The sequence below is a fragment of the Trypanosoma brucei genome, chromosome 5, assembly GCF_000210295.1.
Source record: "Trypanosoma brucei gambiense DAL972 chromosome 5, complete sequence".
Classification (NCBI taxonomy): Eukaryota; Euglenozoa; class Kinetoplastea; order Trypanosomatida; family Trypanosomatidae; genus Trypanosoma; species Trypanosoma brucei.
In genome coordinates, this window is record NC_026738.1 from 1 (window position 1) to 24,542 (window position 24,542).

General features: G+C 44.5%; 8 protein-coding genes across 8 annotated transcripts; 2 read left to right on the forward strand and 6 right to left on the reverse strand.

The window, feature by feature from the left end:
- Window positions 1-731, reverse strand: TbgDal_V10 (receptor-type adenylate cyclase GRESAG, putative,(fragment); the record flags this gene model as incomplete). The annotated part of the gene is made up of 1 exon (XM_011774848.1): window positions 1-731. A coding segment is annotated over one exon (731 nt), but the record flags the coding sequence as incomplete, so codon positions are not given.
- Window positions 732-837: 106 nt separating this feature from the next.
- TbgDal_V20 (receptor-type adenylate cyclase GRESAG, putative) lies at window positions 838-3,105 on the reverse strand (the record flags this gene model as incomplete). Its single annotated transcript, XM_011774849.1, has 1 exon — window positions 838-3,105. The coding sequence occupies one exon, from the start codon at window positions 3,103-3,105 to the stop codon at window positions 838-840; it is 2,268 nt and encodes a 755-aa protein (XP_011773151.1).
- Window positions 3,106-5,693: 2,588 nt separating this feature from the next.
- TbgDal_V30 (hypothetical protein, unlikely) lies at window positions 5,694-6,005 on the forward strand (the record flags this gene model as incomplete). The annotated part of the gene is made up of 1 exon (XM_011774850.1): window positions 5,694-6,005. The coding sequence occupies one exon, from the start codon at window positions 5,694-5,696 to the stop codon at window positions 6,003-6,005; it is 312 nt and encodes a 103-aa protein (XP_011773152.1).
- A 790-nt stretch (window positions 6,006-6,795) lies between these two features.
- Window positions 6,796-8,187, reverse strand: TbgDal_V40 (adenosine transporter, putative; the record flags this gene model as incomplete). Its single annotated transcript, XM_011774851.1, has 1 exon — window positions 6,796-8,187. One exon carries the CDS (start codon window positions 8,185-8,187, stop codon window positions 6,796-6,798), a length of 1,392 nt encoding a protein of 463 aa, XP_011773153.1.
- A 2,149-nt stretch (window positions 8,188-10,336) lies between these two features.
- Window positions 10,337-10,681, forward strand: TbgDal_V50 (hypothetical protein, unlikely; the record flags this gene model as incomplete). Its single annotated transcript, XM_011774852.1, has 1 exon — window positions 10,337-10,681. The coding sequence occupies one exon, from the start codon at window positions 10,337-10,339 to the stop codon at window positions 10,679-10,681; it is 345 nt and encodes a 114-aa protein (XP_011773154.1).
- A 1,405-nt stretch (window positions 10,682-12,086) lies between these two features.
- TbgDal_V60 (galactokinase, putative) lies at window positions 12,087-12,947 on the reverse strand (the record flags this gene model as incomplete). The annotated part of the gene is made up of 1 exon (XM_011774853.1): window positions 12,087-12,947. The coding sequence occupies one exon, from the start codon at window positions 12,945-12,947 to the stop codon at window positions 12,087-12,089; it is 861 nt and encodes a 286-aa protein (XP_011773155.1).
- Window positions 12,948-13,539: 592 nt separating this feature from the next.
- On the reverse strand, window positions 13,540-14,283 carry TbgDal_V70 (ribulose-phosphate 3-epimerase putative; the record flags this gene model as incomplete). Its single annotated transcript, XM_011774854.1, has 1 exon — window positions 13,540-14,283. The coding sequence occupies one exon, from the start codon at window positions 14,281-14,283 to the stop codon at window positions 13,540-13,542; it is 744 nt and encodes a 247-aa protein (XP_011773156.1).
- An 8,218-nt stretch (window positions 14,284-22,501) lies between these two features.
- TbgDal_V80 (hypothetical protein, unlikely) lies at window positions 22,502-23,071 on the reverse strand (the record flags this gene model as incomplete). The annotated part of the gene is made up of 1 exon (XM_011774855.1): window positions 22,502-23,071. The coding sequence occupies one exon, from the start codon at window positions 23,069-23,071 to the stop codon at window positions 22,502-22,504; it is 570 nt and encodes a 189-aa protein (XP_011773157.1).
- Window positions 23,072-24,542: the final 1,471 nt, after the last annotated feature.

The following is a 24,542-nucleotide window of genomic DNA, read 5'->3' on the forward strand; positions in this document are numbered from 1 at the left end:
TACGTCAGCAGCACTTGCCCACCATTTGTCACACTTTCTGTGCGCGCAGCCATGTTTGGTGTGCGTCCGTAGTAGTCGTATCCTTTTGTTACTTCATCATGTCGGATATCACATAACCCGGTGTGGATTCCGATTCTTACACGCAGCCCATTCCACAACTGGCGGTAAACCTCGGGATCCAGACGTGCACTTGGTGGAATATAGTGATCATCATCCTCAGCTTTCTGCATCTCGGAATTGCGGTAGAAATCATCGAAAACAGTTGTCCCCCAACAGTGTTGCAGGAATGATCGCTGAATGTCACTCGCGAGTTCCACAGCGGTGGATGCACTGCGGCAGGCAATCATAAAGGAGTCCCCAACAGTCTTCACCTCGTAACAACCATACTGCATGATGAGTGAACGGATCATAGTGTGATGAGCCAACACGGCATCGGGCATCAGTTCCGGGTGAGTAGACCACTGCGCAGTGCTGCTTTCGATGTCCGTGAAGATGAGAGTTACAGGATCTGTTGGTTCCCTCGGTGCTCTGTTGTTGTCTCGAGAATTAAACACAAACAAGCACAGAAGCACACACAATGCAATAGCAAGTGCAACAAAGAAAACAGAACCAACAATTATACCGGCAAGTTGTGAAGGACTAAGGGAAGACCCATCCATTACAGCATACTCCAAAGATGGCGTCACACCCCGACTCAGTACAGGCACACGGGGGTCTAGTACCCGAGACATCGACCACACAGAAATGTTTCCCGCCCCAAAATTAGTCTCGCAACGGTTAGCCGCCGTTACACGTCCCTTAACACACTCAACATCACTGTACGGTCCGTAGTGCATGTCATCCACACGAATGTTTGATTCTGTGTAAAAAAAAATCAACTAACAACGAGGGGCTTATCCTCTTCATGCGTGGAACGATGCTTCGAAGCAGACGCGCAGTGGCAAAGCCCCACAACCTCAGCGGTGTCCATGTAGATTCACGGGGGTTGTAGGCATGAAACATTGCAACTGTATCCGATTCCGTATTTTTATCGGCCCAGTGTGGTAGATTCGTCGCGAACACAAGTCGTGAGGCGCTTACAACTGCCGCAGGGGTCGCATTAAATGCTTCCACAAACTCATCATACAATTGAGCGACTTCGGAGAAGAGAACATACACGCGTCTATCATTTCGAGATTGGAGATACTGTGCAATCGCATGGGCATCTGGAGGTGTGAGGCCGATGGCCACAACATCCCCACTGCTTGGTAGATGGTCCACCAGAGTGTCACTCTCTTTAAGCAACAACATTGACTTAAGTGCCACATCAAATGTCATTAGCGATTTGTTGAGTACATCACCAATTACTTCCGCCCTTTTACTTCGAATAGCGGCAGACACGGCACCGGTAGAGGCATTTGAGAGGTGCATAGCAAGCACGTACAATTGTTGCCGTACCGTAGGCGAGAGCAGTAACACATTTCTACGGAACTTACCCACTATGGGGCTGGCCGCCAAAGGATTGATGAAGGTGACATTTGGAAGCCGGAGTGCATCCCTCGTCACTCCACCAAAGACAGCGGATACTATCCTGTTGTCCACCAATTGCGCGAGTTCACCTGCCACTTCACTCAGCTTCCTCCTAAAGGGGTGAAAAAAGAGTCGATCATCCTCGAAACTGCCATCAGCGGGGACAGATGATGCGCCTTCGTACCATCTCCTGGCGGAACGCTCGGTAATGTAACTATCCGCAATCAGAATGAAAACACCATATAGTGGGGCATACACCTTCACATTTGCACTCGAACACTGTGATGCACCCCAGGCTAGGAATCCTCTCTGAAGCGGCTCTATACGAAACCCATCCACGACTTCCTTCATGTAAACAGCGCTTCCACCCTGATTGCAGTTGCACATAGCACCCTGCATGGACGCAAACTCGCCGCACTCATTACCATAGTCACCCACGACAAGGTCATCTACAACGTAACGACGCTGGCGGTACAGAGAGTCCATAAAGGCCGTGCGGTCCGTCAACACATCAGTACTGTGTAGTGCCTGCGAAAGGATCTCACCAGTGAGCCATCCAGTCATCATCAGATCAGAAATGGCCTCGTTTATAGTGAAGTGTGGGGGTTTCGAAAAGCCACCCCATTCACTATTGGATTTTAAATGGTTATCCATCTCCTCCCGAAACCGCCGGACAGACGCAAGGGTTAGTAAATTCGAAGGAGGAATTGTGCCCGTGATGATTAATTGACCATCGTTCAGAGACACATTGGAAGCATACAAAGCGTCACGCCAAGTTCTTATTAGAGGGCCTTGTGATGTCGACGGAGCCAAAACATACATCTGTCTCGTCCGCTCATCCTTCACAATCCTCCCTATGAACCATTCGGTGGCGGGGTTGCGCACAGGGGCAAACAGGAGCACAGCCTGTGGACGTGTCTCAACAAACTGGTTCCATTCAGCTGCCAGGGCATCTTCATCTGCTCCAACTCCACCAGCTGCAGCAAATGCACCACAGAGTTCATGGCCCATCATGGATGATATATCCAGAGCGAATTCATACAATGCCTCACCGGATGGTGTTCCCTTCAAGTACGTTATTCCCACACGCGGGAGACCAAGGAAAACAACGGCATAACGGAAAAGTGCAAGTAACTCAGCATTCGGCTCCACACTTATGAAGTAAAGATGGGGATCCCACTCACGCACTTCAGTGGAGAAAGCGAGTGGGCCGAAACTAACTGCACCGTGTTTACTCAGCTCACCCTTCACCCACATAGTATTGGGTCCGCCAAAGGGACCAAATACAATCATCAGCTTGCCTTCGCTTTCCTTAACCACGGACTCGAAGAACTCAGCGACGGGAGTATCGTATGATGGTGGTCGAATGAAAGAAACCCTTGCCTTGGAGTTTGTTTTCCAACCGCGAGCTGTCAGGGATGCGTCAAAACCAGCGTTAAGTGAATCCACCTCCACCTCCTGAACATCAGGGCTATACATCAGGGAGAGGACATTTATTGTTATATTGTCTTCAGCCCTTCCTGTAGTTGAGAAGGAAAGCAATAGAAATAGTAGCTGCAGAAGCGGTAGCGACAACTTCGACAGCAGTGAGGTCATGCGTACTTTTAACTTGTTCGTGTGATCTTAAATACTACGTGAGGAAATGGAAGGAATGAAACGATACAGAGGCAACTGATAGGTTTTGCGAAAGAAACACCAGGGAATCACATGCGCACAGAAACAAATCATCACAAAGGGTGATACAGCTGCATGGAATGAATGTTGAAACGAGTCCGTATAAACTTATTCTGCGAATTTTTTTCAATCCATCAGCGATGTGAGCCTTAATTTAAGAACACCGCAAATAATGAGGAAAAGAAACCAAAAATTAAGCTATAGGCCCATTGATATCCAATGAGACCTGTTCCTGTTTGCAAAATCGTGATAAATTCTAAAGGGGGAGGCACATTTGCTTGAGGCAGTTTATCCAAACATTACAGCGTGAGTTAGTCGTTGTCAGACGCTCAGTGGGTTAATATCCAATTAGGTAAACAATTGGGTTCACCCTATTTAAAGGTTCTCCAGTGGCAAGTATTGTATTGTACCTCGACCATATTTGTGGTTTTCTGAGTTTGCCATTTCGCATGGAAGGCACAGCGTAACCGCAAAGAATGATAGCGTCCCCCAGTTCCTTTTCTGCTGTTATTCCTGCCCAGCTGCTTCACCAGATCATTCATGTTTCTACTCTCACAGACATGCTTGTTTCTCTGTCTTGTGCTACAGCCTCAAACAGTGGATGAGGCCTTAGTGCGGTGAAACATTACGGCACATATTCTCGTATTCACTCACACAAATACACAGATGCAAGCGCCGGTAACTGCGCTCCCCAATACGTAAACCTTCCAACCAACTGGAATGTGGGCCACTCGAAAGAACCACAATACATTCTTCTCAGAAAGTTCTTTATTAAATAATGTGACAAATCCCACTGGTGCAGTCACATCTCCCGTCCTCCACAAACTCAAGTACTACCTGCATCCAGTTGAAGTGGTATCCCTACTTTCAAAAAGTTATCGTGGAACTGCAAATTCCATGTGAGTTATTGCGCCGGCCGTAACCACTTTTGGTGAGTTTCATGATGTTTGGTACGTAAAGCCCCGATGTTTCCATGGTTTGAAAATCCATCAAGAAACAAACAAAAGAAACATTCCCCCCCCCCATCAGCACATTCCATTAAATGAAAAACAAATACATATACAAGGTTTCAACACATATGCAAACACGTGCATACACCCAGCCAGACTGCTTCCTCTGTTGCACTCATGCCGTCTCGCAAACTCTCCGACAGGTCAACGGAGAAACACAAAACTTAGAGTCCTGCCGGTTTCACACACTTATGTGTGACAAAAAATATTTACAGTAAAAAAACGTATTTTGAAGGGGAGAGTTTCAGAAAACAGTTCCACAAAGACATACATAACAAACAAGAAAATCCTTAGCACATCATAATCCAAATCAAACAAAGGAGCGAACGTCTTTTTATTCTTTAGCATCGATAAAGGGGACAAACAAGGGAAACAGAATAATACCACCTATCCTTTGTCCCTCCCATCTACCGTTGTAACTATGTAAGAGATAATAAACGCTTCAATACAAGAAAAAAGGAATCCATTACACGGTACGTTACTCCGATGCACAATAACAAAGTATTTTATCCTTCTTAACCCCCTCTACATAGCACCGCTGCCTCTTATGTTTTTGAGCATCTGCTTTGCAAAATAAGTCCAGCTGAAGTCAGTAACTTGTACGTTCCGCTACAGCGCCTTCAAATAAGGACAGTGGAAACGTAGATGGGGGGAGGGGGGGGGGACGCCCCTCTCATCCGTTTCCAGATGGAGAGTAACCTCCGATCTATGCGGGAGTTGTGAAGAAAACGGCCCGCGAGCGACCGCCACCTTTGCTGTATTGCGGCGTGTTCCCTGATGCTGTCGAACAAGCTGCGGTTACAGAATGAAAAGGACTCTTCCTAGTCTGGACGAGCGCCCAGGGCCGTAATGAGGTGGCCCGTTGCGCTTGGCTGTGGATTCGGCCGACCGGAATGTGTCTCATAAGTGTCCCATTGCGGTGCTTCGGGAACTTTAGGTAAAAGACACCAGGGGATCGAGTGTGTGAATATTCTCCCGTCCACAACGAGTTTTCCACGGGTGATGTTAGTTCTGCAAGAATCAGTTCCACGCGACCTTAGTTGTTTGGAGCGGGCAGTGTGTAAATGCATTTTCCCTCGCATCCCTTGCTGGCTATAGTAGACCTCGTTTCGGCCGGGGGCGACAAACTGAAAAAAAAAACGGTATAATTTTGACGCGTGGGCGAGTCCGCTCCTCCCGCAGAGGATAAATTCATACGCACAATAAATTAATTGGACATGACTTTTTGTGCAAATAACGCACCGTTTTACGCCGAGTCCGTCCACCGGGTCCCTATTTATTCCGTAAAGAAACGGCGGTGTTGACACTAACTAAAAGTAAATTTTGCGCTTCAACGGGTAGACCTAGCTCCCACACGTCCAAACAAATTGCGGCTAACATCGTCTACCTTTGGTAATTCAACAGGTGCATGACCACCACAATACTAGTGGTTACGAGCTTCAAATTGCACGACTGCCTTTTACGGTCGTGTAAAGGCACCTTTCCCGAGTGGAGCGGGTGATGGGAAACCCTATCCACATAAGGTGTGGTGCGTCGTGCGGTAAAAGAGGCCTTGTGCCTCACGGACGCGTATGTGGTCCACCACTTCCAGCCAGGTTCTTCTCGGGTAGCGGTAACATGACTTCGCCGAGACGAAGCAGTTTGCTAGTAAGAAGGCTCTACTTAACGCTTGCTGTTCATTCCTTATTCAACGGCAGCGATTACGCAGTGACTGTACTGCGTATTACTTGTGCATTACATGTATGTAACCTTCGGGACCTTCACACGTTTAAACAAGCGGTAGGAGGGCAAGTACGTATTCGATTTTTTTAAAGACTTAGTCCAAGCATAGGATTCACGTGGAGGTTCCGTGACTCGGCCTATGTGAGCGTGAAACACAAAGGAATGTGGTGCACAAGTGTCATCGCGCATCCATCAAAATTCAAATTTTAAGTTGACGAAGCAACTTTTTTTTTTTGTAAAGGAACATAAAAAAAAAGAGAGCGAGAAACCAACCAACAACTTTAGCCAGCCACGATACTGGGATCGGCGTTTCACCACGCAAGTCTTGTGGGGACAAAACGCTTGCGATCACACACCATTAAAGAAGGGCGGTAATTTTGTTGGTCGGGCGAATTTGCAAATTTCATGAAAACTAATAGAAATACCTCCATCGACACGGTTGCCTCAGGCACTCGAGAGAAGTGCTTGTGTTCGTGTGCGCGTCCGCATGGAGTAAGTCTGACGACTCAGAAAAAAAAAATCAAGATCAAAAAGGTAAAGTCGTCAACGAGGAAAGACCATGATTTGGCGAATCGGTGTACGTTAACGGTAACCCCATTTTTCCTTAAAATCCCAGTTGCGAGTTGCAGTTATTATTATTATTATTATTATCATTAATTTTTTCCCTTTGTTTCAGCACGCTCTTAAACAAGTTACCTTGAAGTTCTTTCCTCTACATGCGGCTGCATGTGCTGACCCATTTTCCTTTACATATGCCTACTCGCCACTAGTTACTATTTGTTAGACAATATTACTCATTTACCTGTTTATTACCGTTTTACGTTTATGTCGTGACCTACCCCTCCACCACCGCTGAACAGTATTCGTATGACGATTAGTGCTACTTGGAAAGCCCCTCATTGACAGCCAGGGCGAACATGGCGCCAACGAAGATGCCACCCAGGAGCGAAATGATAGTCCAATTTGCGGCAAGAGACCGCTCGCCAGCTGTTGTCAGTGAGCCGGTGCGCGGCGCGTAGATTTGTGATATTCCACCATAATAACCGTACGTGAAGCCCCAAGCGTGGACAAGAATGTAAGGGAGCCAAGGGCCGGTGATGATGCTTCGCACGCAAAGCACAAGTGGGATAATGAGCAGCATACGCGCAAATGTCCCAATCAGAACCCACCGCGGTGAGACGTGTAAGGCTTTGAACTGAAGGCAAAGACGCGACAAGAAATCACCCAAATTGAACAATGCGGCAGCGATCGTCAAGTACCAGCCGTCACCCGTATCTGCCTTGATGGCGAAGTACACGGCAGGGTAGACGAGAAATGTGGTGAAGAAAACCATGAAGCATGCGAACAGCATGGGCCAAACGCGCCAGAACACATTCCATACCCTTGCCATTAACATCTGCTGCGAAGTCGTGATGTTTTCCACCTGGTCCATGTCCTTCATTGTGTCAGGATCTACAGTGGCGGTCATTACATTTCCTTTGTCAGTATCATCGCCTCCGTGGGGGTCATCATCCTGATCGGCCGGCCCTTTTGCTGCGCCGTTTCCTTCGTCACCATCTGCGCCCTTATCATCAATCCCTTTCCTCGCTGCATATCGGAACTCTGCCGCGTACTTTTGGGCGTAAGGGTTCTTCCTTAGCAACACTAAAAGGGCGCAAGATATCACCTGCATAAACATGACCAATCCAAAGTATATGCGCGACTGTATGAGCATGTTGTGATAACCGCCTCCCATGGATGCTTTTATGACGATCGAGAAGAAAGATGTGACGACGCCGCACACAGCGATACCCCACACGACGGAGCTATAAAATTTCGTTGGAAACGGGGCGATGAGTGCGGCGTTTCCAGCATCGCAAAGCGTCATCGCTACGCCATTTGCGATAGCAATGAGCATGATGGTCACCTTGGCACCGGTTTCTGTTGTCGTAACGATAGTAACCATCATCACGGAGAATACCAACACAATTGGAATGACAAGACCTACACCGAGGCGAACGGTTACAGAGATCCGCCGTCCGATTGGCGTAAGCATGAGCGACGCCAAAACCAACTCTACGAGGAACGCTGCAATACTGTAGTAGGTAAACATATGTTTCCAGAACTTCGGGTCCTCTGGCTTTGCATCAGGTTTCCCCTGCGCATACTTGTAGTACTCGATGAAGAAGAATGGCATCGAAAAGATGGAGTTTGTCACCACCACCACCGACATTCCGAAGAAGAGGAAGGTGACGTAGACGATGAATTCATTGGCTGAGTCAAACCCGAGCATCCTTCTGATTTTAATGATCACTTTTGTCTAAAAACCAGCCCTGTAAAGAGAGTGTGTTTGCAGTGACAGGTGAGAAAAGACGGGGATTTCGTGAAACTAATGCAAGAGCGGAACGGGGATGTGTAACAGAAACAAGTACCATATATGTAAAGGTCTTGCCTGTTGCAGTATGGGGAAAAGGTTGCGTAACTTCAACCCGAGTTTCGGACCTCAGTCCTCCACCAAAGCGCATGCACATGTGCAAACAAACAAAAAGAAGCGGTGGCCGCAAAAGGTGTTTTTCAACAAATGCAACCCTTCTCCCGTGGCTTAACCCACAAAATCGAAAGACATCGTTAATGACTTTTCCTATGACCCAACGGGCAGAGAAAACATTTCCCTTTTTTAAAATGTTCCACAACAACCCCCTTCTTCTTTAGTTATTACCGCATCAGCATCTTTGCTCTCCTTTCTTCGTTATGGGCTCCTTCATCTTTTGTTTTTGAAAATGGGGGGAGGGAATGCAATTACATGATGTTGATTATAATGCAGTGATTACAAACTCTCCGTCTTGGCGGAGCTCCACGCTTTAAAAAACAACAAATGTTTCCAAGTATTAACCACTGCGCCAATACTTTGATTGCAAGGCACTTAACTCACACAATTACAACACGAGGCAGCGGCAAACCTTTCTTATTCACAACTGAGGAAGGCACCACCCATCCGTGTTTCCTTTTTTTTTTCCTTCTTATTATTAATGTGCCTCATTAACTAAATGCAAATGGCATCACGACAAGGTACTATGAAACCGCATCAGGACAAAAACGCAATGCTTTTGAGTTATTTAAGAAGCGTAGAAGAGGAAAGATCAGTACTGAAGAAGACTTGGAAGCGATTTAAAGCTCGAAAAGTTATTATTTAAGTCGGGTTTCTCGAGTGAAGTTCATATGCAAAAGAAAACAAATAATACATATTCCTCATCCATGTGAAGATTTACTGTCAAACAGTCGCAAGAAGAATTCCCTCAATGCTGAAGAAACATCGTAAAGGTATGCTCAATATTATTGGGTGCCTTTCTTTTTTTTTTTTTGGTCCTGCCATAAACGTTTTATCATTTAGTTTTTTTTGTTGCTTTGCTGTGGAAGAGACATCTCAAATACGCGACAAAAAAAACCAAAAAGAAAAAAAACGGCAAAGGAGGCCTCCTCATCCCTCAAATATGCTCCTTTAAATTTAATCTTTTAAAAAAAAAATAGGACGGAAAAAATGTGTTGTGTACAATTAAACGACGATATGAAAGGAAGTGTATGGGTCCAAGTTGAAAACACAGCACACCACAGCCATTCACTTTTAATTTAGAACTCGTATTTGAAATTTTATGTTCGATGTGTGCGCATGCATCCTTCTTGTACTTCCTCCCCTGTTGTGAGCAGCCCTATTTTTTTTATTGTTTTTTTGAGTAAAATAATGTTTATAAATATAACTTCACGCGTGTATATATATATATATTCTATTGCTTCAATTGCACGAGTAGTAAGTTATTGGTGCATGGGTTGTACCACCGAAACTATGTAAAGTAATAACATTCCACACATTTCATGGCGCTTTTCCCCCCCCCCCCGCCCCTTCTTGTGGAATCATAAACTAATGCACTGCAGTTTCAAAATAAAGGTTTCATTAGTTCTCCCCGAATACCCTTTCGTTGTATTCGCACATTCGCATAGGAATAACGCGGCGTGTTTTTTTTGTTTTTTTTTTACAACTTTCCCTCTGCGAGTTGAGTTCTTGCGGGTTGACATGCGAAACTCACATCTCGTGGTTGTCTTCCTCGTGTCCACGCGGCTGCAACGAGTTTGTGTCACATTTGCACCGTGATTTGGATTCGACACATTCATTAACTTGGGGTACATAAGTCGTGTACAATATATGTTAAACTGCTAGTGCATAAATGCTGTAACTTCACCGATGCCTTTCAACAACTAACGGAACGCAGTCCTCCATTTCTGACACTTTTGTAACTATTAACGGCCATCTTTCCAATATTATTATTATTGTTATTTGATATTTGTTTCTCTCAGTTTCGAACTTTAATATGTAGACGTTTGACATCTCGGTGCCCCAAATATGAGGCACTTGATTATATCCTCTACCTCCTTTTTTTTTTTGCCTTATGTGCCCTACGGAGTCATTCCACCCGACTGTCGTTAACAACTCCTCAAATAAACTTCATAGGGCATGTGAAGCTTTTCTTTTTGTTTTTGACGAAAAAGAGGAGGGAAAAAAAGAAAACAATTCGCCCATAAGCAAAATATTCCGAATGTCTCAACAAATAAACATTGACACTTCTCCTCACATCATCATAAATGCAATGCCATTGTTGGCTCTTCTTTCGCGTCGATGTGCGTGTAGGTTTATATATTTAAACATATATATATATATATATATATGTAAATATAAAGAAATAACGACGAGAAATCATAATGGTGCCGAAGCCCGACAACATAAAAAAACATAATTCCATAAAAGAACTAACCGCTGACGCAATGGACAAATAATGAAAAATGATGAAAAAATAATTTCTAATTTTGACTTTTCTTCATTAAAATAAGAGAAGGGAAGTGGTGCATTTCTTTTCTTTCATTTTTAAAATTCACACGTGTCATAAAAGAATGATTGCACATCGAAGCAATAAAAGAACCCTTTCGTATGCTAATTCTGTTGTATTTTATTTTCACTGATTTGTTCCGATAAAAAAAGAAAAAAAAGGAAATATCCAAAACATTTTTCAACCCAACACCAACACTAAGAGAGAAGAGTTAATGAATTGCATGGACTCCCATACAAACAAAAAATATAATAAACAAACAATTTATAATTACTAACAGTAAATAACAAATAATGGAAATGCGCTTCTACTACATGACAGCACAGAAGCAATTACCGCTCCTTTCGCAAGCCATCGTCTCAGTGCGGAAAAGACGTTGTGGAGGAGGGGGAAGGGGAAATGCAAAACAAATTAAAAAACAACAATAAGACTCTGAAAAAGAAAAAAAAAGTTTTCAAATGCATTACAACCATATTTAATAGTAACAAAGAACATCATGACGTCTTACCTGTACACCCAAGTTGGGATGCGTTGCGGAAATAATAATAATAATAATAATTTTTTTTGTTTTTTTTTAAATCTTGCTTGTTTCCAGTAGCTCACATAGGGAAGTGTAACTATGTGGCAAAACCAAAAAAAAACGAGGCTGGAAATACACCAACTGAGGAACAAAAACTGCAGAAAGAAAAAAACCAAAGAATAATTGAAGTAATGAAAATCACTAAGAAACAAAATAAGACCACCCCTCCCCCCAAACAAAAACAACATGAAAGATCAGACATCATAAGCCATTTTCACAGCTTTCCCCACGCACCATTCCATGGGGAACGGGCGAAGGTGCCGTCACCGAGCTCAACTGGATAAGTCTCGCAGGTAGTTCCAAACTTAGTCTTAAATTTCTTTTGAACGCTTTTTGCTACACGATTCACAGCATTTTTTTTAAATGAGGAGAATACAGCCACCAGGCCACCGCCCATCAGGCGGCCGCCACTAACGTCGTCATCGCAGTTAACAGTTGAATAAAGTTAAGTTCCTCAGTGGATATTTTAAGGAGGTCACGTCGCCCCTGATGAGTCGCATTCAAAAGCCCACCGACCCTTCAGAAACGCTCTTCATGACTGAATTTGCAGTTCACTCCACATAATTCAATAAACTGCAGTGCGCGGATCTGCTCGGAAATTAAGATATCACGATAATACTGGTTAGAAGTGAAGTAGGGCTTACAGGACTCCACAAACGCTACGGAATCTCCATCAGTGAATTTCTTTTGATTTCTGGAAAGTTCTCGGAATGTAAATGGAGAACCGTTTAATTTCTACTTGCTTATAACCTCTCGCGCATCCTCAGCATCTGACCGCAACGTGTTGTAACCGCCTGCCGTTGCTCCCGTCAATTCATGATCAATCATAGAGTTGATAAGAAGGAAACAAGCAGAGTCGCCGAGAAGAGGGAACAATGAGTAGGATTCAAATGTTAAGGAATTACAGTCCAACGCCAGAAGTGAACCCTCCATTGCATGAATTGATGCAAACTGGTCCATAATGCCCACATTAACGCCAGAGAATTCTGTTTCAATACGATGCGCCAACCTTGTCATTATGATGTTATCTTCTTTGCTGCAAGGGGGAAGGATTGAAAAGGTGGAACCGGACACATATAGGCCTTCATTATACTGTCGTGTTGCCACTGATATGATGGCATTCAGTAAAGCCACGCTGTAGGATGCGGAGGCACTCATACCAGAACCCATTGGAAGACTTCCTTTTGAGATGGCACAAAACTCCTGCAGCTCCGGTGCATTCAGCGACATCCCGAGATGATTAAGCGCCAACGTGACTGCACCTCGAACAAATGTGGTCCAGTTTTTACCGTTGAGACCCCGGCCAAGTTTATCGAGAATAAAGTTTTCACCAGTTTCGATTGCAAAGCGCATCTTTCCATCACAGCAGCTTCGCAAGCCACCAACGAGTATGTGGGAACCTCCCTTTAGTGCGGCGGGAAACACGTAGGCGTCCATGCAATCCACATGTTCACCAAAGAAGTTTACGCGGCCGGGTGCAAATGTGAAAAGAAGCCACATGACATCTTCTTCGGAAGTGACGTTGAAAGCTTTGAGAAACTTCGGCTTCATTTCTGCAACGGTAGCGGCAATTCGTTCATTGGAGTAACTTGGCATATTTGGTTTTGTGGGCTGAAATAATAGTAAACAAAAAGCTGATGGATACCTTTAAAAAAGGAAGAAAGATAAATAAGAATACGAATAAGGATGGGGGAAAACAAAACAAAAATAAGGGCATGAGGATTTCACTTTACAGCTTTCAGTACACGACACAACGTCCATGAAAAAAGCCCGAGTTTAATGAAATGACAACGACAGACGTAAACGAACGGCAAAAAGAAAAGAGGGCGTAAGTCAGGGGCAAAATAAGGCGCCATAAAATTAATTCTTCATTAAGGAAAACAAGACAAAACAAAAATCGTACGCTCACGGTGGATACAGATGTACTTGCTAAAAATAAAGCACAGGAATGGAAGTGGCCGTTTATGCCTCGCTTCTGTAATGGTCCACGGAGATAACTAACAATAAAGTCTTATTTCATTTTCTTCCGCTACAAATGATGTCGGATGACAATCGAAAGGAGATGCCTAAAACTACCCTGACGCGTCCACGCGCGCAATAAGTAAAATATGCAAACAAAATAGGCCGACCAACCCATCAAACACAGACGAGCGCAAATACGCACATACACGATGCCCAGTCGTTGTGCCTATAAGCGAGACTTTAAGTAGTGCTCAACGGCATGACGTAACTTATTAACATTTTCTCGCCTGTCCTTTGCCTTAAACACCGCCTGTCCCGGGACCAAGCAGTTTGCACCTGCAGCTGCAACGACATTTACGGTGTCAAGGTTAATAGAACCATCCACCTGAATGTTCAGCTGTGGGTACCGTTCCCGCAACTGCTTTACTTTTTCCAACGGTCCCTCCATAAACTTTTGTCCAGCAAAACCGGGCACAACAGTCATCACCAGCACCATGTCCATGAAACCACCGTCGATGAGTGGAATAAGAGCATCAATTGCCGTATGAGGGCTTATGGCAATTCCCACTTGCATGCCAACTGCTCGAATTTCTCGCGCCAGCATCATCGCATCATTTGCTGCTTCAAGATGGAACGTAAACTGCGAGGCTCCCGCATTAGCAAATGGCCGAACCCACTTTTCGGGTTCCGTCACCATGAGATGAATATCAAGAAAAGCACGCGGAAGATGACGACGCAGCCCAACCACAGTATCAGGGCAAAATGACATGTTTGGGGCAAAATGACCATCAATGACATCAACATGCAGCCATTCGACAGCACCCCCTTCAGGAGACAATACGTGCAGGGAATCTAATAATAACTGTGTTGGATCCGCCACCATAAGGGAAGGTGAAATAATGGGACGCAGTGGCTCTTTCTTTTTTATCGACAAAAATGTCGACTTGTCCTGATGATCGAACCTGTACATGCTTTTTGTTTTGATTCTTTATATATGAGTGGCTTTGTGTCCCCTGTTGCTTGTTTTCTTTGCCTTTGTTTTTTTTTTTGCTAAAACTTTACGCCCCGCCGACCAGATGGTATTGCAGTGGATAATAGATAAGACAATGCATATCACATCCATTCCTCCCGTTTTACAAGCAGAGGGCAGTTGTGTTGTGAATCCCGTTGAATAAACTGCAATGACATTCATTCTTTTTAACTCCCACACATCACCAATAAACTCCCCTGTTAAACGATCGTCGCGGCACAAACGAAGGTTTCGCCCGCTGAGACCCGCATTCCAACACAATTTGACATATGAGCTCCCACACGGTAAGTCAAATTAATCACACGCATATGTTATTCAAAAACTGCATATCTGCTTTCCGCAACCGTTTCCCTTCCCTTCACCCCCATTATTTATTTTCTCCTTATTTCAGGAACGTTCCTTCCCTTTTTTTTTTTCGTATTTCCACTATATTTGTCGCCTCCCTGTTTTTTTTTTGCGTTACTTTCACACACGGGACACTCTTGACTGCGCAGCGCGGAGCAATGAGATGGTCAGTGACTCAAGTGGCCGCACCAATGGAAAGATAAGTTAAACCGCTGCAAGAAATGTAATGCTGTTTTGCAAAACTGAGTGTGTTGCAGCCTCCAGTGGGGATCGGGGCGAAATCCCAGAAAAAAAATATGCGATGTAACTTCCTGGGAAAACTTTGCAGGTCGTTCCTCTCAGTTACGGGATTTCGTTGAGCAGAAATGTCATTCCGTGAATCATTTAAACTCACTACCCCTAGGGAAAGTAAGAAAACAAATAACAACAACACACAGAAAAAACCACAGATTTAAAAAGGAATTAACAAATGCTGAAAAAGTATTCGCGTAGCATTGTGCCGCAGGTACACACAATGCTTAGTGATTGAAAAATTGAAAAAAAAACGAGGATATCATATCACCTCTAAAAAAATGGTGGGATCAACTATGGAGGTTATCGGGGGCCCTCTGTACGGCAGACATGGTACATATTAAGATTAAGGTATGATGAAAATAAAGGTGCACAACCAAAGCCGAAGCCAACGGGCGGTAAGACATAAAAGGATAACAGTCTAGTTAACCCATTTCTTCAATCAACTAGTGTATTTTATTCATTGCATCGTCACTATTGTGATAACAGTAAACTGTCTTATCTTTCCCACTTCGGGGGCTAATGAATTAAACATCGACCTCCCCGCGAAGTAAACAATAATCCTGTGCACATCCAAGTCATAATGCAGGAGTAGAATAAAGTAAAAAAAAAAAGAAAACAGACATTCTTATTCCTTTTCGAGTCCTCGTGGAAGTTGACCCCTCCCGCAACGCATGTCAAATAATAATGATCACAAAGGACCCGGACGGTGACACGGGCGTATACTTTGCGGACTTATCAACCGAAAAGATGCTACTGATGCTTTGTTGGCTTTTTTTGTTCTTCCTTACAGGTGAAGGTAAAAACAGCTCCTCAGATTCAGGAGATTGTTTCTGTCATTTTGCAGTACCGTGACGTTTCCTCATGCCAGAAAATTCCGAATGAGCTTCGGTATTTCCATAAAATACGTAGAAACAGTCCCTGACGCAAAATGCGGGCACACAGTATTGCCAGCACGGGGTTGTGTTTGACCAAGATTAAAAAACTTTGTATGATACAAATTAGTTTTGATGTCATTTTCCAATGATGTCAGACAAAGCAGTTCAACGGTTTCAATTTTTTCCCCCCAAATGCATTTCTCCACCTATTTCAACATCGTATGGATATATGTACTGCTCTATCAAGCGAGTACATTGTTACAGAGGCATTCTCCTTGCTGCCATCGTCAAACCAAATAACGGAACCGAATTTACCCAACCCTTAATCTTTTCATTTGAATTCCTTCAGCTTCCCGACATGATAATATAAACACAAATTTTACGGTTCCATTTACCACTTCTAAGGACATCTTAAATGTTTTTATGTTTGCACTGCGAGATGTGATTTGCTATACTTCAATAACACGAAAAGAGAAAGAAACAACAATAATGAGCACATGAGAGATAGTGAGGGTAATTCTAGTTTCAAATTAGTTGGTATTTACTATTATTTTTAAAAAGCCAATCGAGAGCAAGATACCTCCACAAACACCGAGCAGGAAAAAGTGAAAAAAAAAACAGTACGCGACGCAGCAGTACTGATCACTTACGCAATGATTTGTTACATCAGTACACGCGAAGAGACGCAACGATGGCACACGGAGGCACATATTTATTTTGTTTACTGAAGTACTGAAGAATAAGCAAAGGTATTTATCGCATTAACGGTACGAAATAGAAACCAACAGTTACAACATTAAAGCCATAGGTGTTAAAATGAAGTTAAAATCTCAGCCAATGAATTAGGTGTTGGGAATTATAGAAACCTATTTGAGCAGCACCATTTGCAATTATTTAAATTCATCACAATGATTCAAGACCTTAAAAAATAAAAATAAAATATGTTAAAAATAACCGTCTAAAAATAAAGAAAAATTGTAAGGAAACTCGTACAAGCAATGACGCCTTATTTTTCTCATGCATATTCCATATACTTAATGAAAATTACGAATGAATACGGTTTGACGGCAAGCCAAATTATCTATACTGGTAAAATAATACCATGGGTGATATTCTCCAACAGGTTCAAATACATTGAGTGAAATATTCCTGAGGCAACAAAGACGATTAATAGAATGGGAAGGCCGCTTTTAAATAACCAACCTTTTTGCTCACAATTTTCTCTTTTAAGCCTTCAGTACATATCTTCCAGGGAGCGATTGAGTATGCACAGACTGTAGCGCGCGCCAACCCCGTCTTCAAGTGCAAACATCATGTTCAGTTGTCCCTCCCCGTTTCCACCCAGTTTTCGAAAATTTTTTTAATAAAAGCCTCTGCTCCGTTGGTCGTGAAATTCCACCGCTTTCAACATTATCGTAAAACTCCCCATACATATGTTGTGTACTTTATTGATGATCACCTTGCTGTATCCTTCCTCATTCTTACCCAGATAGGAATATGAGTGCCATCATCAACCGTTTCGTTTGTCAGCGAGTTTGGGCATAAATACATCTGTTTTTCAATGTTTCTATGCGCAACAGTGGCCACGAGCGATTAACCCAAAATTAGGAAAGAAAGTAATAGAAAAAAAATGCAGTCGTATACATAAATGCACAAGTGGCCGACGTTCCGCACGTACATATGGGGGTCGGAAGCGCGTATCACAACGCAACCCACCTGTTAGTGTCTCCAGACTATTATCTCCATTCCCAAACCTGTTTACAGCTGCGGCTGTTGCAAAAAATACACTTGCAGTTGCCAAACGCAAACATGCGAGGTTCATCGACCACACGAAACCCCTCATCGCTATGGTGCAATGACGGCGGCGGGGCTGCGCCAGCCCCCTCTTTTCCTTTCATGAGCTTCTGATCACCTGCACTATCGAAGGCGATCAACCACGCCCCCGCAAAGTCTTGCCTCTCCACAGTCACTGGCTAAACTCGGTGACGGCGGCAAAGTTGCGAAAGATGACTCGCACAGATTAGGCAGCCGGCCGCCGGCGACTGGACCTTCCACGAATCTCCCGATGCCAGGAAAACAGAGCGTTTCTACAGTCACGAGTCCCCCCCGTTATCCGCCTGCTGCTTGACTCATGGGCCACCGTCTAACCGCCGAAAAAAAAAAACACAAAGCACATAACAAAACCCTATCATCCACCCGAGACCGTCGTGGGAGGGCTCAATTTCCACACACCCGCCGACAGACGCGGAGGCTTTTCAGGGCTTAATGCCATCTTGCGGTGATTCGACACCATGCGCCTCCCCAACTGTTGCCACGAACCGATTCCTCCTTCTCGTCACCTTAAACACCACTCGTCGCCCGCAACGTACGTATCGCGTCGCCAATAAATCCCACATTGGGACCTTAACGGCAGCCGCGGGGTATTCCCTTGTGCCCTCCAGCTCCAACGGCTTTTAGGTTCCACTTGAAGGGAGAACATCTGAGCAACAGTTGTGTATTATGAACCTTTGCAAGAGATTCGGTTTATTCTGGTGCTTGAGTGCTGTCGGATGGCTGCGATATGGAAGGGAATGGAGCCACAGCCAATGGGTGGGAGCAATGTCCCTCGTCCCACCGTATTTGTGAGGTTCCAGCTGTAGTTCCGAGTGGTATGGTCGCGCAGTTCATCGTCTACATTCTTTCCCGTAGCTCACCGAATCGGCTTGGTGCAGTTACAGGCCGCGTGATTCCTCCCACTGCTTTCACCTTTTCAGTCACATCATTCGTGGGGCAAATGTTGCTTCCAAGTTGGTAGGGGGTTATTAGGCTGCGTTGTTTGTGCTCTTGCAGATTTTTTTGTATGGAATTGGATGCGGCGCACAACAGGTTCGTCAAGGTCGTTGCTGGGAGAACAGTAGGAACGTTTGGCTGTTGTGCCTACTTGGAGGGTGGCTCACCTGTTTGTCTTGTATTCCCATGAGATTGCAGGGAGAAAAAAAAAGGTGTGTGCGTATGTATGTGAACAAAAAGCAGCAACCTGCGTATGATGCCAAAGTGGAAATAGCAATCTGCATTCCGAGAGTGGGTTAATCCCAAGGAGTGGGGCGAGGGTGGGGGAGGTGATGCATTTATGGAAGCCGAGACGAGACGTCGACATCTTGCTGCTTGATCGTCGTCGTTTCCTCCTCATATTCACATTAGTTTCTCGTTGCATGACGATCGTTATTTCCCATTTGTACTGGAAGGAGGCTTTGGGTACTCAAGAACAAAATCACGTGCTTGGAGGTAGAGGCCTACTATAGCTAAGTGCCGCAGAAAGCGTCGGTGAGTTGAGCTACCCGCAGGATCTGTTTATACGTAAAAATGGAGTGGGGAAGGTTAGCGTTAGCTGCGGGATCTCAGGTACGGCGCGGCCGAGCGATATTTATGGTTTGCTAGGTGTTATTTTGGAAGACAACAATGAACCAGGTGGAGGCATCATCACAATTGCAGAAGAGAGAGGAAAATCCTATATGACAGTAAAGGTATTTTCCCGCAACAGCGGTTGTGTTGATAGTCGTTTGTAATGTTTAAATTTCTTCAAAGCTAAACGAGGTGGAGACACACAACTGATCGCTGCTACTTTTTGTTGTACTCTGCATATACGGGCGTGTGTGAATGTTCCCGATGCAGCAATGGGTGACACCACTCGTTTGTAAAAGGGAACGCAGCAGTATGCCACGGTAATGTATGTGCGGTTATAAAGGATGCATCAGACTTCTTTATTACGCCTTCGTGGAACAGAAGGTAGGATGACTATAAGAAATAAATAAAATGTAACCCTCATCTATCTGTATCTGCTCCCTTTAAGCGAGGGAAACATCATCGAAATTTGTTGGATAATCACGAAGGTCATTGTTGTAACGGTGGTCGCAATTATTATTACGAGGACATAAACAGACTTGTTCTAAATTGTAAATGATGTATGTGCCAATTTCATGGGAAGAAGAGGAAAAATATAAGAGAGGTGGTAGCAAATGTCGTTAAGCTCTACTTTATTTAGAGTTCGTTTGCTACCGCTCTCGCCTCCTTCAATCTCCGTAATGCTGTCACAACTCCTATGGGCAGCTCAAGCTTTCTAAAGCTTCTATCACGTTCATTTGCGATGAACATCAATGATGAAATACGCTTGTTTGCTTGCTCGTTTCTCACACAGCCGTACAATGCTGAGGTTTCATATCATTTGGAAGTTACAGATTTTTATGTGGTGTTGAGTTGATGAGAGAAAAACAAAATCAGAGGGAGGGGGCAGTAGTTCGAAGCAAAGGAGAAACACTAAGTGTAACGTCTACCGATGCATGCGAAATCAACGTAGCTTTATAATCTGGGAAATGGGAAGGTCACAGAAACGCGATGAACGCTACAACTTTATTCAATTTTTGTGATCAGTGGAGCACTATTGATACGGCACGGAGGTAGCTCTAATTTGGAGTGACTATCTTAGGGAACTACAATGTGCCGTGTGTACACTTGGGAGAAGTCCTGAATCATTTCGTGGTTTGTTGTTCTGTACCCATTAATTGCGTTTCGTTTTGGAAACCAGTGTTTATGTTTACTTTGCACTTCGTAAACAACAAGCGATGTATCAGTGCGATTACCTTTTATTCGTTTCACTGCCCGTGTGTTCGGCCCATTCGGAAATTTACCCGTTTCTGTAGGTTTAAGTCACATACGATAACAAATTTGGGTGCCATTAGTGAGGTATAGGATGCACATCATGGGTAATTACACTTTATATCTGACGAGGAGATTTCATAGTTGGGTTTGCGCGGCAGTAGTCGATTGCACGTACTCTGTCCGCTGCTGCCTTAAATCCATTTTTTAATTACCATTTGAGGGAGTACGCCACGGATGCAGTTTGGTTTAGTAAAGCCATGCTCTTCTGTCCACCGGTATCAACTTGTGTTTTTCGTTTGGCACGCCTTAAAACAAGGTTAGTAGTAACCGAACTGCAAGGCGTCTTTTGAGTACAAATGCTCCCCGTTTCCTATGTTTTTTGTGGTCCTTTTGTGCATGTTTGTTGCGTTGCACTTGCTTCCTTAACTGCAGTATGTCGTGGGGGATGAAGGAATCTATGATGGTTTGGCTGCAGTGGTTTGCACTGCTCAGTGTGTCGCATTCTTGATATATTGCTACCGTGGTCCATATGGTTTGAAGAGGTGTTGGGACCGTGTGCACGCGGTGTGTGTATGTGTGTGTGGGAGAGGGGGGGTGCAAATAAAAATGAAGTTGTCGAAAATTTTTTTCCACGGCCTTTTTTTTGTAAATTAGTGCGGTGGCAACGCCCGAATCTCTTGGTACACTCTGTTTTCCTGGTAGCCTTCGTCAATCGAGCCTGATGGCTCCGGGTGATTGCATCATGATGGCGACAAGAGTAATTTGCGATGACACTTAAGGTTGTCACAATCCCATGGAAAGTTAAGAAAATACTACATTATTGGTCTATCAGCCGCGTAGCTTCTGTAGTGCTGGTTATCGACCAAGCTCCTACTCGGTATTATGGAGCACAGTCTTGCCACAAATAAAGTGGTGAGGCAATTATGATAAGACACTTACAGGCAGGGGTTCTTCTAGAAGATGGACATTTGGAGTGCTTTTGTCAAGTGGTACTGCTCAGTGTCGGTAGTCTCCTGGTTTCCTTGTTATAAAGCAAACCGCTGCGGCCAGAATTGGTGTGCATCGGGCAGCAACGTTTACACGGGATGCTCGAAGATGTCGGTATTTCAAGTGGTAAGGTGCTTCCCCAACTTGTGTCTATGTAGTGAAATGACAGTTAGATTATTGATTCGTAGATGAATATTGCAACGGGGGGACCACGCTTTCGTTTTGATTCAAAAACGTTCTAGCAGCTCTGGGGCGGGGACAGTACTTTATTGCACATTTATGTTGCCGAATAGCATCATGATGAGGCCCACTAGTTGAACTTGGCGTGTTCATGTGCACCGGGGGGAGTGAAACATTATCAAAATTGAACGCGGCGATTTGGGTTTTGCGTGTTTTGAGTATCCTATTCAGTGATGTGCGTACTGCAGCAGAACCGGGTAACGGGTGGTACATTTTTGCGTCGGTGTGGGCAGCTTAAGTGGTACATTCGCAACTGACGGGGACAACCCAGCACAGTGCGATCGGTCGGGGTAGCGATATATGGTCTCGTGGGGTTCCCAGAGAGGATCAGTTAGTCATTTTGTACAGCTGTGGTGATCCTGCAGTTACGCTTCCGACTCTGCCTCTTTGCCGCACCAAGATGCCAAGGACCCGTTGTTCTATAAAAATGTGCGGAGGATCGGGGATGTCTCGTAGTGGCCCTGGAGGATGCACGGAGGCAGGGGTCTGTTGCTCCACCTGATTCTCTTGCAAGAAAGTGGTTCAATTCGGTACGCGACAGTGTTGTGTTTGCGTGTAAAATGAATAATGAAACAAGCGAACAGAAGGACCTAGAGCAGTGGGTACGGGAATGGCAAACGACAAGGGGAATATATGTTATATGAATAGTTTGTCAAGACTTATTAGTCAAGGGGCCGATTATCTCGTGGCACCAGAGCACAAAGGGAGGTGAATGGACGTACAATATATGCAAGTGTAGTGGCCTCCATTCGACTGTGCATGAATCAGATGACTTGAATCTATCATATGAAGCGTAAAAAAAAAAAATTTAAGGACCTTCGCCAATCAAGAGCTTTCCCATGTGTCTGGACGCGCGCCAGGTGTGAGATGTTTCCTTTCATTATTTTTTTGTTACCGGTCGCGGCCCTACGGACAGCTGTCACTGCAGTGATGGGCACATCACTGCTGCGGGTATGGATTATTCTCTTCGCCCGGAGCGCCACTTCATCCATGCCTGTTCGTGGTTTATATTTTGTCACTAAGGTGCAGCAAACACAAAAAAGAGGACTGTGAGGCAGGGAAGCGGAGGCACCGTTTGGAAATGGTGCTGTTACCAACAAAGTTATCATTGCAAGACGGCATGTGAGAACATACCAAGTGAGACCACACACGCACCAATTTAAAATTACTGGAGACCCATCAGGGAAAGTAAGGCAGTGAGCTGAGGAGAGGCGTGTGCGCTGGTACCGTTTTGGTGAGGGAAGTTGGGTATGTGTGTCTGAACGTTTTGACGGGTTGATAAGTGGGTTATAGGCGAGTACAGGTGTCGCGCAGTTCTTTTCGAGGACCGTAGCAGTTGGAACGAGAGACATCAACTAATCCCGCGTAAGCGACGTAACAGACAACGGCACGTCCGTATTCTGGAAAGGTTTGTAACACTCGGGTTACCGCAACGAGGAATATTCGCCGGTTGTACGACACCCTTTACAATTGAGCAACGCGTCTCCTAAAGTACGGAAAGAATATTGAAGTTGCTCCTCAGGTGCTGCCTCTCAAACCCCAAAACCACATACGTATAATAAATTCTATCTGAACAGGCTACGGCTTCACATAATATATCACTTTATATCACTGCAAGTCTCACTGGAAAGTGAATAAAAGGAGCCAGGGGGGCGCGGTGAGGATGGGCCTCTTCCATGGGTCTTTACAATGTACTGCTTTGATATCAGGAATGCAGGCAGGGCGGCCCCTCACGACATTTGCACGCTGAGGTCAAACCAATGAAAAGAAAAAATATACATTCTCGAAAACAGTTTAGACCACAAAACCTGGTAGAAGAGAGCACGGTCAAATGTGGAAATTGCGGGTTTACCTTCCCCGCAAACAGGGGGGGTAAAACTCTGCAGTGTAAAATGCACAGAAACTATTCGTACAGTCCAAGAGCCGGCGTGAACCCGACAAAATAAAAATGAGAAATGAAATAAAACGATGCCGGACAACGGTGGAATGAATGCGCGTTGCTCACTGATGTGATGGTTCGCTGTGAAAAAATGCACAATGAAACCTTTATTTTTTAAATAGCAAACCTTGACAACGTCGTCTCGGGGTTTCACATTTGAAACGAATAATTAGTGTACCCAGAATGCAACGAAGGATTCTATCGTGCAACTGGCTTTTCAATTCATGAGGCAATCCAATATGGGATGCACTGAATAAGGAAGGAATATACCCACGCCAATAAGTACGAAGAGGATCTCTATTATATGATTGTATGGCCAGTTGTGGAGAGTATGTGCCACTGCTACGATTTGGAGGGCGAACTACGTCGAAATATCGTGTTTATGCAAAGGATGGTTTATCTTTTTTTTTTTTGCAGGCATCGAAGAAACTCATCTCGTGAAGCGGCATATTTTAATTTATTTGCAGGTGGGTTGTGTACCCCTGCTTAAGATAGACATCGGCTTCAAGTGTCGTTACATTTCTATTTTTGCTTCCCGGAATGGAGCGTAGCAGCTTTCGCCACTAAGTTCCACTGACCTCTCCAATGTGATAGAGGTTCGGGAACTCCTGAAAGCCTGGAAGTGCAGTTATCAAATTTGTATGATTGACTCGTGTTCATCTTTCGCATCTTTTCTCTTGAGCGTTGCGCTCAGTGAAGTGATGCGTTGTTAGCACGTTTCCCGCAACACGCGATGTGAGAAATGAAACACCCATCACGCAACACCGAACAGGTGAGACGTTCCGGTTCTTGTTAATTCAAAGTGTCTAGAAAAAAAGTTCACTAAGGTGAAGGATTTCCGTGCACCTTTCGAATTCAGTTTTTATACAGGTGAAGTTGAAAGC